At 30.8% G+C, this 16264-nt stretch overlaps 1 protein-coding gene across 3 annotated transcripts in view; it reads right to left on the reverse strand.

The window, feature by feature from the left end:
• Positions 1-16264, reverse strand: part of LOC117177653 (eukaryotic translation initiation factor 4B-like) — a 334613-nt gene that overhangs the window by 59899 nt on the left and 258450 nt on the right. Inside the window, exon 11 of one of the 3 annotated variants that reach the window (XM_033368458.1) lies at positions 3797-4008. The exons of 1 other annotated variant lie outside the window; for it this stretch is intronic. In XM_033368458.1, the coding sequence (XP_033224349.1) occupies positions 3999-4008 (10 nt within the window). In that variant the 3' untranslated portion in view covers positions 3797-3998. Of the gene's footprint in view, positions 1-3796; positions 4009-14114; positions 14173-16264 lie in introns of those variants that run through there. One more of the 3 variants, XM_033368455.1, reaches the window with a different exon arrangement.

The following is a 16264-nucleotide window of genomic DNA, read 5'->3' on the forward strand; positions in this document are numbered from 1 at the left end:
CTCGACACCTTGACAAATGTAATTCCATGTAGAAACATGCGTTTAAATAAAATATTTTACCAAAAAAGTTACCCACGCTTTAACTTGACAGACTGTATTTTTTGAGGAATAAGAACAAAATTTACTGTGCTAAATAAAAATTTTATGCGTATGCATTATTTTGAGGTTGCGTCGTTTTTCATCTCTGTCTCTCCGATAATCAGGAAATTATTTATGAAATAAATTTTTTTGATTGCCTGCAAACAAGGTTAGTTCCGGGAGATTAGTTACTATGTTTATTTGTTAGTCCAAAGTTTTCGAGGTCTATCTAGCTACCACCTCCACAAACGAAATTCTCAAATTTCTTTATGTCAGAATTTAGGGCTTTTTTTGGGCTCCGCTACTTTTTGTGAAAATTCAAATTTTGAGTGGAGGTGCTGACTTGAATCAAGCCAGCACGTCCACTATGTAAAAATTGTAAGAAAAAAAAATCAAATACGTCAGAATTTTGGACTTTTTTTAGGCTCTTAAACGCACGAACAACCAATTTCCAAAAACCACCCCTACAAAATATAAAACCACCCCCTGTGTAAAAAATCGAATTCGGAAAAAACAAAGAACACCAGAATTTTGGGCTTATTTTGGGCTCTAAAATACATGAAAAAACTACCCCTATTTTAAAAAAAAACCCCTTAAAAAAAATGAAATTTGCAAAATCCAAAATGCAATAGATTTTTGGCTCATTTTAGAGTCTCAAATGCACTTAACATTATATTAGAAAAACCACCTCTGTGTAAAAAAAACGTCAACCTAATAATAAAAATTTAAACCTTGGTGTTGGCATTTTTGAACAGCCCAAAAATCAGAGACTCCATTTGAACCGTAAAATTCGAAAAATATCAGAGACTATAGTAACAGTGCAATATTCCGAAAAAGATTGGTTTGCACAAAATTATGTTTGATTGTTAAAAAGGGACTGTTTTTTAACCTCAAGTGTTGGGGACCAAAAATCGGAGTAGGTATTTTTAAGAAGCCCAATAATCATAAACTCTACTGACACTGGAAAATTCTCAAAAATATTGGTTTTTGACAAAAAGTCGTATATGGTAGAGAAGGGTTGATTTTATAAGTTAAGAGTTGAAGCCCAAAAACCGGAGTGGATATTTTCGAGGAGCCCAAAAATCAGAGACTACATCGACACTAGAAAATTTTCAAAAATATTATTTTTTGACAAAGTCATATATACGTGGTAGAGAAGGGTTGATTTTATACGTTAAGGGTTGAAGCACAAAAATCAGAGTGAGTATTTTCGAGGAGCCCAAAAATCAGAGACTCTACTGACTCTAGGGGCTTCAACCCTTAACTTATAAAATCCACCCTTCTCTACCACGTATATACGACTTTGTCAAAAACTAATATTTTTGAGAATTTTCTAGTGTTAATGTAGTCACTGATTTTTGGGCTCCTCAAAAATATCCACTCCGATTTTTGGGCTTCAACCCTTAACTTATAAAATCAACCCTTCTCTACCACGTATGTATGACTTTGTCAAAAAATAATATTTTTGGGAATTTTCTAGTGTTAATGTAGTCTTTGCTTTTTGGGCTCCTCGAAAATATCCACTTTGATTTTTGGGCTTCAACCCTTAACTTATAAAATCAACCCTTCTCTACCACGTATATACGACTTTGTCAAAAACTAATATTTTTGAGAATTTTCTAGTGTTAACGTAGTCTCTGATTTTTGGGCTCCTCCAAAATAACCACCCCGATTTTTGGGCTTCAACCCTTAATGTATAAAATCAACCCTTCTTTACCACGTATATATAACTTTGTCGAAAAAAAATATTTTTGAGAATTTTCTAGTGTTAAAGTAGTCTCTGATTTTTGGGCTCCTCGAAAATATCCACTCCGATTTTTGGGCTTCAACCCTTAACTTATAAAATCAACCCTTCTCTACCATTTATATATGACTTTGTCAAAAGTTAATATTTTTGAGAATTTTCCAGTGTCAGCAGAGTTTATGATTATTGGGCTTCTTAAAAATACCTACTTACGGTTCAAATGGAGTCTCTGATTTTTGGGGTGTTCAAAAATGCCAACATCAAGGTTTAAGTTTTTATTATTAGGTTGACGTTTTTTTACACAGGGGCGGTTTTTCTAATAGAATGTTAAGTGCATTTGATACTCTAAAATGAGCCAAAAATCTAGTGCATTTTGGATTTTGCAAATTTAATTTTTGGCAAGGGGGTGGTTTTTTGAAAATGGGGGTAGTTTTTATATTTTTTCATGCATTTTAGAGCCCAAAATAAGCCCAAAATTCTGGTGTTCTTTGTTTTTTCCGCATTTGATTTTTTACATAGGGGGTGGTTTTATATTTTGTAGGGGTGGTTTTTGGAAATTGGTTACTGGTGCGTTTAAGAGAAAAAAAGCCCAAAATTCTGACGTGTTTGATTTTTTTTCTTTCAATTTTTATATAGTGGAGGTGCTGGCTTGATTCAAGTCAGCACCTCCACTCAAAATTTGAATTTTCACAAAAAGTAGCGGAGCCCAGAAATCGGCAATACAGCCCAAAAAAGCCAAAAATTCTGACATAAAGAAATTTGGGAATTTCGTTTCTGGAGGTGCTAGCTTGATAGACCTAAGTTTTCGGCCAAAAACATTGTGTAGTTTGGAAGCAACGCTCGCGTAAATTGTAACACACATAACCTCGAAATATACACGCACGTTGTTAGCAATATCAACAATTTTTTCAACAAAAAAAAAAAACACAAAAAAAGTGTGTGGGGACGTCCGTTAGCATGTTCGCTATCATTTCCCAGATTTTGAAGGCAAAATATTTCTTATCCTAGCGAAAAAGCCGGGGGAATCTAATACTGAAAAAATCGATACTATTTCCTAAGCGCTATGCAAATTAATCACATTTTCCTAAATTAAAACTTTTTTTAATTAACCTACAAAAAAAGTACGTTGGGACGTCCGTTAGCATGTTCGCTAACATTTCCCAAATTTTTAAGGCAAGACATTTATTATTCTAGAAAAAAAGCCGGGGGAACCTAAAACTGGTAAAATCGACTATTTTCTAAGTATTACATGCCCTTCGGAATGTTATAACATCATTTATCTTTTTATGCAAGATGAAAAATAGTTAAACTGAACATTGTTATGAAAATAGTTTTCATAAGTAATCATTATTGCAAATTTGCAAAGTATGTCAAAGAAAAGTTATTGCAAATAAATTTTGTGTTTGAATCTGTGAAGGAATGGAACCAATTCTTTAAAAATGGCCGAACTCTCTATTTGGTCATATAAATTCTTTAAATAATTGTTTAATCTTCAAACATGGAAAAGCATCATATAAAAAACTCATCAGAAGAATATTCTTATTTATGCCTGTAATAATGAAACCTCTTTGTTCAAAAACAGCCAAAATCTAAATTTGTTCATAAAAATCGTTGAATAATTAATAATTATGATGCTCATTAATTTTAATTATAATTAAAGTTAATAAGAAACGTAGAAAAGAATCATTGGAAAGACATTCTTATTTTATTCCGTAGAAAATTGGGCTTATTACTTATAAAAATATTTAAACTCTTCATGTGTTTATAAACATGGTTTAAATAATTAAAAAACGTTTTAATTTTTAGTGCAATATATGAAAAGTCATAAGAAAGACATTCCTAGTTAATTTCGTACAAACTTGTGAGTATTCTTTCAAAAATAACCACACTCAGAATGTTTAATGGAAGTGTTTAAGTAATTAATTGTTATATTAAATTTGCGAAGTATCCAAAAAATTTATTTGAAATACATTGCTGGCGATTCCTTAAAGGCATTTTTTGGATTTGTTGAAAAATGTTTAAACTCTTAATTGTTGAAATTAATAATAAATCTAGTAAAATTTCACAGCACTAAAAAATGCAATCGAAAAGATAATCTTATTGATGCAAACTTCTGTTAAAAGAAAAAGAATCCAACGACGAAATTTGTACCACAATGAACAAACAAAAAAAGCTCCTACTGTAATCTGAAAAATTTAAAAAAAAAATTTTTTTACAAACATAAAAAAGAGGAAAGAAAAATGTGAAGTGAACCAACCAAATCCCCTACTTTCCTTTTTTTCTTTCCTCTTCTTTATTTTTATTACTATCTAATTACAATAAAATAACATTAAAAAAAAAATTTTTTTTTAATCAAATTGCATGACCAACGTTTTAGTACTCATACAGTACCATTTTCAAATTAGAAAAATGTAAATAGTTAGAAATTGACAGCGCCGAAGAATAGGTGCTTTCTCTTTGATATCCGAGAATTGAATGAGGGTCAGTAGGCCAATCTGTTTTAAACACAATATAAATATCGATCACAATTACATCAGAAATAAAGAAAGTAAAAGAAAAAGATAATTCATAAAACAACACCGGTAAATGTAATTAATCATATTAGCATAACTCTTGTTTACTTATCCAAATCGCTTTTAAATTAATAGATAACTTTTTTTGCTTGTTAACATAAAGCATTTTCATGAATTCTCTCTTTTTCTCGTTACTTTCACTATGCAAAATTTTAATAGTATCCCAGGCAAACTCATGGTCAACATCAACCAATTCCTTTGTATGTCTGGCAAGAACACTCTTATAACAGCGTCCTAAACGAGCATCATTTTTGTCTACCTCTATCCTAGTATAAAGAAGCCTGCCAGTCTGTCCCATGTAATTCATCTTACAGATCCTGCAAGTGATCTTGTAGAGAACACCACCTTTTTAAAAATTACCTAAAGGATCTTTGCAAATATGTATCATTGAATCCATTTTTAATGGTATTCGGGAAATTGTATGAATTAAAAAATTTTTTGAAAAAAGTTCAATAGTTTTGAAAATTTGACAAAAAAAATGAAAAAAAGTATTAAATGAACTATATTCCTTTAACACTTTTTGATTATCTGTGGGAAAAATATTAGTGTGTTTGTTTTTGATTTGTTCAGCTCCAATTTCAATATGTTTCTCAATTAACTTTTGTGGATAATGATTCAGAAATTGGATATTATTAACAATATTCAAGTCTCTTGTGTGAAATGAAAAATGGGACAAACCTAGAGCTCTGTTAACCAAGTTTTTGATCACTGAAATTTTGTTTTGAAAAGAATGAGCAGAAAAGAAATTTAAAATTCTACCTGAACATGTACTTTTTCCATACCAATTTGTAATAATATTACTATCCCAAGCCTTAATTACTTCTATGTCGAAAAAACTGATTCTATTGCCCTGTTCTATTTCATGAGTAAACAGAAGTTTTGAATGAAAACTGTTAAAAGAATCAATGACCATCTGCAACTTCCAAATCTTTCCAATTTTCAAGCATCTTGAAAGTGTCTCTTTTTATTTTCTTAGCGAATTTTCATGTAATAATTCAAAATTATCATGATTAGAAAGCAAATTCTCCATATCCCTCATTTAATCCGATTTTTTTATTTTAATATAATTTATATTTCTTAAATTTTGTTTGAGATAATCTTATTTTATAAAAAAAAGGGAAACGGTATATTCCTAAAAAATTGTCAAAACTATGAGTTTCTGTACCAAAAAATTCTTATTTTAACAATTTTGTAATTTAATATCAATCTTTCTTTCCTTTAGAGTTTAAATTAAGATATAATTAATCTATTTTTAGTTTTACAATCACATATTAATATTTTTGGTTGAAATTAAATCAGTTATATGTATATTCCTTTACTATGTTGTAACCGGTAAAAGTTTAATTCCATTATGAGCATTTTCTTTTTTTAATTACTTCCATTACTATAAAAAAATCCTATGTACTAATTTTTCTTACGCAACTAACTTCACCTAATCTTGCAGCCAAATAATTCTGCTGTGTAAAACATATAATCGCGTCGTTCAAAACAAAAGAGGCAAGATGACGACGCATTTATTTCAAGACAACTTTTTCTCTGAGTGATCGTTTTCCAATAATTTTATGCTTTTTTCACTAACTACTGACAGATGGAATCCTCCTGGAAACCAATAAAAACATTTAAAATATTGAGGTATAATAATGGTATAATATTGACGGAAGTAATTAAATAACGTTTATTTCTTAATGAAATTCAATACAGAAGTTAAATAATGCAAAACATACCTTTCTGAACATGAATTTCAATCTTATAGTGTCCATCTGTGATGGATCCTCATTAGGGCACAGTGAAATTTTTTTAAAATAATTTTTAATTGGAAGGGGGTAGAAAAGTTGTCATATGGGTTCAAAATAACTCCCCTAAAGTTTCATTAAAAAAATTCTTTCCTCGCCCGCATCCATTTTATATAAGAAAATGACGAGCAATCGCACAATTCTCATTATTAAAAAAAAGATATATTTTTAAAGCCCAAATTGACAGGAAAACTTGTATACGGCAACTGAATTCGTAACTGCGTAGTTTATATCCCGTCATAAACTTCCAATGGATACAAGTGTAAAAAAAATAGGTTTTGTCCTCAAAATAACTTAGAATTAATTTTAGGGGCTGACTAAATTCCAATTTGGAAATCAGATCCAGAGATAGCAATTTCAGAATTAGAAAAATTTCTAAAAAAATTTGAATAAAAATTCCGGCCTAAAATTTCGCTTCTGCATTTATTTCTGATACCCTTCTATCATCAAAGAGTCTCTAGTTTATTTTAGTGGTTGATCAAACCAAATTTTGAGATGACGTGCAGAGAAAACATTTTCTAAAATAAAAAAAAACTTGGTAATTCATGTTGCTTCGAGATATTTTTTTGATACACATGTCATCAAAATAACTTAGAATTAATTTTAGGGACTAATCACTTGCCAGTTGGGAAATCAGATCCAGAGATAGATATTTCACAAATAGAAAAATATCTTTGAAAAAATGGAATAACAATTCTGGCTTAAAATATCAAGTCTAGATTTATTTCTGACATAATTCTATCACCCTTCTTTAGGGGCCGTAAGACCTTTTAGTTGGTTAGGGAGGCATAAGGGAGTAGGGTACCCTGGAGGCAGAAAAAAAACATTTTGTAAGTTACATTTTCTAAAAGTATAACATTTCAAAAGTAATTTTTGTCACTCGTTTTCTAGTTTTAAAACTTTAAACGTGTTTTTCTTCAAAAAACCATGTTTTTAAAACGGGGCTCGCGATTTCTCGAAAACGGTTTATCCAATCGTTACCAAATTTGAACTAGTTATTCTAGATATCATTCCACGAGGATTGAACGATCATTATTTTTTTTTGTTATCAGACGAAAAACGAGAGCTTTTTACCGAAAAAATACAATTTTGAATTTCGAAGTCCACCATTTTGTAAAAAATGATTATTTTCAACTTTTCGATCGTTTAAAACTTTTCTACAACTGTTATTTAAAAAATCCCGTTCAACTTTTTCATTTAATATAATCCAGTGCTGTGGAATTAGGGGCTCCACGTTGCGCCTTTTTTTCTTGGACTCTCCGGAGAATGACTGTAACTTGATAAATTGTTTATATTTTTACATGAAAAAATTATTGAGAGAAGTTCAAATATGTGTCCATCGAATGCCATAACACGTGTGCTTATATAAATAAAAAAATTTTCAACCAAAATAAACGAAAAATCGATTTTTTTAATGGTAAGATACCCTACCCTCTTAAGCATGTGAGAAATTGGAGTCAAACGGATCTCGGCCTGCATGCGTATGGATATAGATGAAAAGAACCCCTATAAACAGGCTCCCTATAAACACTCCTGGGCTCAAACTGCCCTGCGATAGCGGGGAATCGTGTAACACTCACAGGCAGTTAGTCTACAGGCAATGTGCATGCAAGATGAACTGAATATATTGAACTTTTAGGATATAGTAGGGTAGTGGCAACAGCTCAGAAGGCGGATTTATTAAACATCTGTCGCATTGTAAGAAATTTTCTTCACCAACAGGACGCAAGTGACTTAAAACCTGTGGAGTGGCAGATGGTAACTCCAAGAAAACACCCAGAGGTGACTGTTGTCACCTCCAATGCTCGTGGCCGCTCGTAATTGTATACATACAACATCATCGCAGGAGGTTTCAAACATCGTATTGGATTGACTTAGAACATCTTAAACTCATCAGTCACTTGACTTAGGCCGTAGGTCCGAAGACAATATTTTCTTAAACAAAAAAACTCTATTAAAACTTTTTTACGGGCATGTGATACTTCGTCGTGCGGTCAATCGGGTACAGTTTCTCCTTTTGAGGGATAATAGCCAACAAATTTTATTGTGCCGATTTTATTGTACCGATGCTGTGGGTAAGCACTCTAGAATAATTATGGGAGAGAATTGTAATAGACATAACCTCGAAAGATACACACGTTTTTAGCAAGAATCAAAATTTTTTGGAATTAACCCACAAAAAAGTGTGCAGAGACGTACATTAGCATGTTCGCTATCATTGCCCAAATTAAAAAAAAACTTTATTATTCTGGAAAAAATCCGAGGAAACCATAATTAAAATTCTGGCAACTTATATTGCTTCGAGATATCTTTCTTATACACCTATACCATCAACAAGTCTCAGAATTCATTTTAGACTGATTAATCCTCAATCTTGGAATAAGGTCCAGAGGTAACGATTTTTAAATAATATTGATTAAAATGCAACGGCTTAAATGTACCAATTCCACCTAAATGTTCTGATTGGTATTTCGTCTAGAATCGATCAACGAAAAAAACAATGGAAATAAATGATTAAATTCAGAAATAATGTGTTGCTTATTAAAATTATTAATAAGTAATTATTGTTTAAATTATTACTGCTGTCACTGTCAGTAAGAAACATACAAAACCACAAAGCATTTCTTTGGTAAATAATAGTCGGAAGTATAATAAACATGCCGGGTCTGTCTGTCATTATTTCGAGATTATGTTCAGATTCACCTTTTTGCCCTATTCGCTGTAAGTAAATGTACTTAATGTCAATTTAAAGTTTTCGCAAGTAATATTTTATTTACCTTATTCAAAACATATCCTGTCTGTTTATAACATACCTTTTTTATGCGGAAAATAAGTGTTACCCTACTTATACAAATCATAGCGTATTCTCAAGCGAAATAACCTGGCTCGTGTGAAGCTATCTCCAGTTTCGATTTGAATAACTTAGTCTCAAAGATAGACAAAGAGATTTGGGATCTTTTCAAGGTCCTTTTAGAAGTCCTTTTAAGAGTGATGCGACGGTCATATAATTATCCTATTCTATTCGTCACGTTCCGGGCGGGCAGAGTTATTTACAGTAGTTGGCCGTCGCTAACCCGAATCCCTTGTTAAATATTTCTTCAAATTATTAACACTTTTTTTTTAATTGTTGAATTTTGTCATTATACTAATTTACAATTATAACTTATATACTAATACACAATTTTGTAGCTGAATTAAAAAATGTTCTCTGCTTTGGCGTATCACATTCAATTTACGAGATACTTTGTATTAATTCCTATTTTAAAATTTTTTTTTAAAAGTTAGATATCTGAAATCATTGAAACCTGTAGATTCCGAATTATTATGTCTTATGTTGTTAAGCTTGAAATTGGAAAAATCTATTTCTAAATTTTAATCCAAAAGCTCAATAAAGGACCCTTGAGTGTCGGTTGCACTATTGAGATAGTCTCTCTGCTAGTTGTTTATGATCGAATTCTTATTTCAATTACAGCCTCTCTACTTGTTATTTATGATCGTATTTTTATTTCAATTTCTGAAAGGACATTTTAAAGCCTTCAGATCATTGAAACGAGCTACCTGGACCTTTAAATATATCTACCTGAGTGCCTGCGGATAATCTCTCAGAGCTTCTGAGAGCCTTGAGAATCTTTAGCATATACTCTGAAATTTTTATCTGTAGGGTAAACACAATTCGCTCTTCGCCCACTAGAAGCGCCGAGTATTATTACTATCTTATATTATTTGTCACTCAGCAGCCATTCCACCATGTTAATGGCACAGAAAATAATTTACGTTTACTTCTCTGTCCACATGTCTCACTTCATTATGAATTAAACGCTTATATTATTTGTAATTTGAAAATACCCCTGTAAAATGGCTTCTCCCCTGCTGTTGTGCAATTCGGATAGAATTCAAGTTCTCCATACATATAAGTCCTAGCGTGTCCACTCTGTATACTCTGTATAATACTTTGCATGTACTTCGCATTTTCGCGAACCAAAACTAAACAAAATATATTTTAGTTACTAGCAATTAAAGAAATATATTTTCTTATTGGCTTTCAAACTTGAACTATACGGCGTATATTTCAACTTTAATTCATTTGTGGAAACATAAGAAATTTTATGACGGGATATACACTACGCAGTTACGAATTCAGTTGCCACATGCAACTTTTTTTGTCAGTTTAAGCCTGAAAAATATTTTTCTAATTCTAATTGTGCGACTTTTCATAATTTTTTATGCATAAAATGGATGCGGTTGAGGAAGAATTTTTTTAAATGAAACTTTAGAAGAGTCATTTTTAATTCAAATTCCAACTTTTGTTCCTCCTTCCAATTATCTCTCGGCGATCTCTTGTCTAGCAGTCCGCAATGGTCTCACTAATCTATGGGACAATTTACTAAACATTTGAAATAAATTCTATATGCCTCGCATCTTGGATTTCCTGTTACGGATTAAATTGTATAAATCAACATTTGCTGAAATTCGCCGTGACGATTTAGGACGAATTCGAGTGTTTATTTTACTTTGACGAATTCAGACGCATTGACCAATGTTAAAGCATTTACGTGCTGCCGCATTGAAGTGAATTCGCTGACTTGAATCTTTTGCACCGTATTTGTACGTATAGAAAGATTCACAACTGAAATACCGTTTTCTCGAATTTACATGCACTGACACACTGGCCAATAGCGTCATTGTCACAAAACGAGATAGATGAAAGTTTTAGAGTTTAGATGAAAATCGGGAATTTTCTAGATTAATTTTTACTTTTATAGAAGAATTTGTCCAAATTTTCCTAAAGTCATATTTTTTTGTCGAAAAATCAACTATTTTGATGAACACTTATCTATTTTGAACAGAAAGTCTTAGATTAAAAATTCGCCTTTTAAGGGAAAACGGCAGGTTTCACTAAGTCCCTAAATGACTGCAGCGATATCTATAAAAAAAATCGGAAATACAGCCAGTGCGCCCTGGCAAATATGATTACAAACTCATCCCCGAAAATCGGTAGTATTGTGTTGGAAATTTTTTTGAGTTGTTGGGGGAGATAAAGGGAGACAGAAAATCTCCAACTAATTTTATTGCACCCTCGCGTTTGGTTTTAGTTACTGTTACTCGGCTTACCTGCTCATCTGCAGGGAAATGTGGACAATTGACAAAGCTTACATATTTTCATTTATGTATACAATTCGCGTGAGCAATAATGAATTGACATCCCATTAAACAAAAAATTCGTAAAATTGTAATATAAATAATTAAATAATTTTGGTATTGATGAGAGCTACTTTTATAACCTCAGACATAAGTAAAATACTGAATGTAAAGAAATATTCTCGAAAGCATGCCCGAAGTGTCTAGCGTTTGTTGAAAAAATGCAGGACTTTTCCAAATTTTCCAGGGCCACAATTCATTTATTAGGTTCCTTTCTAAGAATATGTGAAATGCGAAATTTATAATACACCCCCAAAAACCGATTTTATGGTCAAAGTCCGTTTTTTGGGACTTGTTCATTTTACCACTGTAAAAAATCAAAATTATTTTAAAGTTTTCTTTTTATTTATTCCTTTAACTATAGCGAATATAATGACATTTTGACTATCCAATCATTTGTTGTTGTTTTTAATATAATTAAAGTGAGTTAAATTGCATGCGTAATAATCTCTTTTTGAATGAATAATTTTTTACTTATATTTTCAAACGTATAGTTCTATTTTTAACTAAAAAAGATCATTTTTCCGTAAATAAATACTTCAACAAAATATTTGAATTTTCAACCAAAGATGAATTTTTAACTAACATGATGAATCCGCAAGCAAACAAATACATTTTTAACAAAGGAGGTCAAATTTTTATCAAAACCACAACTTTTCAACCTGCAAGATGAATTTTCTACAAAGCAGTTGAATTTCTAAACCTGAAATATTAATTTTGCGCCAAAAAGACAAAACTTCAACAAAATAATTTTATATTGAACCAAAGAGAAGAGTTTTCAATACCAATAATGAATCTTTAACCAAAAAAAAGATTTTAACAAAGTAGTTCAACTTTCAACCCAGAAGTTTGATTTTCTTACCGAAAAGACGAATTTTGAACAAGTAAAAATTTTTCAGTCAAGAAAGAAAAGAAATTTCATCCAAATTGATGAACTTTGCCAAAAGAGTTATTCTTTTACCAAACAGTTGCAGTTTAACTGATAAAGAAGAAATTTCGATCCAAAATATTACCTTTCTACCAAGAAAGACAAAGTTCTAACTAAAACAGATCAATTACACAGGCCATCATGGTTTTGTTGTTGAAAAATGGAGGGTCATTTCCGAAGTAATTTTTTACGAAGAATCCGAATCCGGAATCAGAATTGGCCCATCACGTCAGGATTTTAACATATTTGAGGATATGTATGCAAAAAAATGGCATTTTTTTTAGAAAAAATCCCAAAAAATGTTGTGTCTTCTGTACACAATCTCAAATGTAGCTAAAAACGCCATTATTTGCAGGCCTGTGTTATCGAAAAAAATGGAAATCTCCCAATTCCAGGTAGAAGTTAAATTAAAATTTAAAAAAAAAAAAAACGAATTTTCCATAAAATATTTAAATGTTGAACCATAGATTTGAACTGTGAAACAAAAAATTTAATTTTTAACAAAGACTTTTACCCAAGTATATGGATTTTCAGTGTAAAAAAAAAAATTTCGCCTATTCTTCATTTTCAAACATCCCTAACTTCACTCTATCCAACATTTCATTTTTTCCGACCATTCATTCAAATGCCAGAATCTTAATCTTACAATATTTGTAACATCTTTTCTACGCGGAATAAGAGAATTTAACATTCAATTATATAATTTTTCTAATTTATAGACCTAGACTGTTATTTAAAATGCCTCTTATATAAATTGGCTGAGTTTAGCAAGATTGTAGTCAAAATCCTTTATTTTTCTGGGCCAATAAAATACCTTGATTTTCCCCTGATTTTCAGAATATTCCTGATCTACAGCCATTATCGTACACAATGGGTGGAATCACTCTGTGAAGTTTCAACTAAGTCTAATTAATAAAATATATTCACAGAAGAAATTTATTAGATGAAGATTTTTAAATGAAATCTTCGTAAAAGTAGACAAAACCACGAATAAATAAGAAGCTTTAAAATATTGTCAATAGTAGCTTTGTTATTTTTACCCTGATAAAATGAAAAAAGGTGCGTGCAAAATTCAAAAACGTTTCCAGAAGAACAATATCGAAATCAATGTTATTATCCTGAGCTTTAATCAAAATTCATACTTTTTTTTAATTTGTTAAATGTCAACCCGATTTTGTGCTGAGAAAACCACAAGGTATTTCTTCTGGACAATACGCTGAATACGCATGAGATATAAACTGGTCAACATAATGGATGTTTACATTTAAAAACGAAATATGTGTTACTTCCCAAGTAGTTTGTTGTGCTGAATTCGAATCAGTTTTCCGTTTTTTACCACACGTCAACTTTTTCAGTTCTTTTTTAACAACGCTCTTATAGAAAATATATAAATCGTACTCTTAGTGAAAGGTAGATAATTTTGTTCAACAAAAGCGGTGAAATGATTTATATGCGACTTTTAAAGCAAAAATCATTTCCACAATGAAAATTGAGGAAACTTAAAGAAAAGCGCCATAAAACAAGATTTTAGTACGCCAAAGATTCAGTTGTAAGTAAGTCTTTGTCCTAGTATAGAACAACCACCTAAAAGGTAGAAATACATTAGCGGATAATAAATTAGGAAGGTCATCATTGTAAGCGTAGAGTTGTAAACTAAACTTACTAAACTAAACCAAAGTGATCACAGAATGCATTGGAAATATTGTTTCTCGAATTTGCTTGCCTCTCTCCCCCAATTTTTTTCGGACAGGTGACAATATTGCCCTGGGCACCTGCGAACGGTTCGCCTACTAGACGGTTTCCCCTCATTTAGCCTAAGTGCTGCTGTCGATCCTGGTCAGCGGGAGTCCTTCATATCTGATTGGGACCAAAATGCGAAATATCACATTTTTTCAATTTGACACTTGGTAATTTATACATATACTATTTGTAATCTCAGAATTTATAACAATTCCTACGATATGTTATTTTTCTTAAAATGTTAAAAATTAAAGAGTAAATGTTCAAGTTTATATGAAATCTTATGGAAATTTTTTTAGTACATTCTCTTCAAATATACTGTAGTAGCTTTAATTTATTGACGCAATATTTTACTTAATTTGGGAAAATCCAGAGGCTAAAATTTGGACAAATTTGAGAACTTATTAACTAACATCATGAATTTGGTTTCTTTCTCAAACAATTGCATTTCTCAAAATTACCTTTAAATAATTGTTTGCTCCAGTCCAAAAGTATGAAGTGTTATTCCTAGCTTCATTTGGAAACTCGTTGAAAATCATAGATTTTTTTACCGCTTGAACCAATTTCTTTATAAAAGTTAATTAAAAATACTATTTTAGCACACACAAAGCAGAATATAAAGGTTTTTCACGGAGGTAATCTCAAAAGTGTGGCTTTTCAAATCTACTTTTAACCATTTTTGAAAAAAGACAAACACAGAAAATTGAATTTGGTTAAGTTTTGAGATAAAATTTAAAAACTGAATTCGGAAAACTTTGAAAATAATTATCCCTCCTTTTAAAAATAACATGATTTTTGTAAACAAAATACATGAATTTTCACACAAATATTTAAAATTAAAGAATTTTCAATCAGAGAAATTGTCAACCAAACGTTATTTTCATTAGAAACTGAAAAATATGTAGTCAATTAATAATTTGGAAAAAATAGAGTAAGTATAAGATATATTTAGAAGTTTTGAAAAGATTCCAAAATAATTTAAAGCATGAAACAATTTTTAAACATTTAAAACAAAACGTAGATTTTTGAAAATTCTGAAGAGAAGATTCAGAACCTTTCTAAGTATTTTGAAAAGTTTCAAAAGATTACAACAATTTTATCCAAATTCCTGGGAAAAGTAAAAATTAATTTTTTGTTGAAAAAGTATTTTGAAAAATATTAAGTTTTTTTTAATTTTCAAAATAAAATATGGAAGATTTTGATGTAATTTTTAATTTTGACAGATTTTCAAAAAGTTCCAAGAAAAATTCAAGTCAGAAGAAAATAACAAAATTGGCAATAGATTCCTGAAAAATTGTTTAATGATTTTTTTGTTCACTTTGAAGAGTATATTTAAAAAGATTCTAAAACAACTTTTGATATATAAATCAAGTTTTCTAATTACTTAAAATATAATTTCAAGAAATTAAAAATTTTTAAATTAATTTTTCAATTCCACATTTTTTCAATCCTTCTGAAATGCGTTTTTAAACATACTTTATTTAGAGGTGGCGCAAGCCCCTTGAAATGTAACAGATGTTTTCCATTAGAAAAAAAACTTTTTTATACATTTTATCCAGAATCGCTAACCCATTAACGACCAAAGCTATCAATTTTATAGCATGAGTTTGACCGCAAAATTTATGGGTATAACAAAACAATAAATAGATCAGAAGTACTGTTCCTTATGTTTTTGGGTGAGCTAAATTCGAATCCGTGGTCAAAATTCGAATATTTTTTCTTCAAAATGAAATATGGCGGTTTTTGTATACAAAAAATAGTGAAAAATGTTTGATTTTTTATTTTTATCATTTTTTTTAAAGGCATAAAACGCTTTAATATCTTAAAATTTCTTCAACCATCAGTGCACAACTCTTAAACCTTAGCAAAAATTTATATATATATATATATAATTAAAAATTTATCATAAGGACAACCACAGGATTTCGCCGGGAGCGGGTGCTAATCTGAAAAATTGCACCCGCTTCCAGCGAAATCGCGGTAAAATTTCAGCCATAACCACGTCTCACAACCGTGAGATAGGTGGTTACAGTCTGCAAAGAAATCAATACGACGATCCAGCAAAAGCTTCGTGCAGCCTAAGAACACGGAGTAACCCAAGGACAATCGCCTTCTGCATTTTTCCCGCAAGTGTTCTAGCATATTGTTGATACGCAGGGATGCTTTTTAGGCTATTAGCAAGTGAAAGCTTGGCACCTCCAAGAGCGCC

Source organism: Belonocnema kinseyi, chromosome 8 (genome assembly GCF_010883055.1).
Source record: "Belonocnema kinseyi isolate 2016_QV_RU_SX_M_011 chromosome 8, B_treatae_v1, whole genome shotgun sequence".
Classification (NCBI taxonomy): domain Eukaryota; kingdom Metazoa; phylum Arthropoda; class Insecta; order Hymenoptera; family Cynipidae; genus Belonocnema; species Belonocnema kinseyi.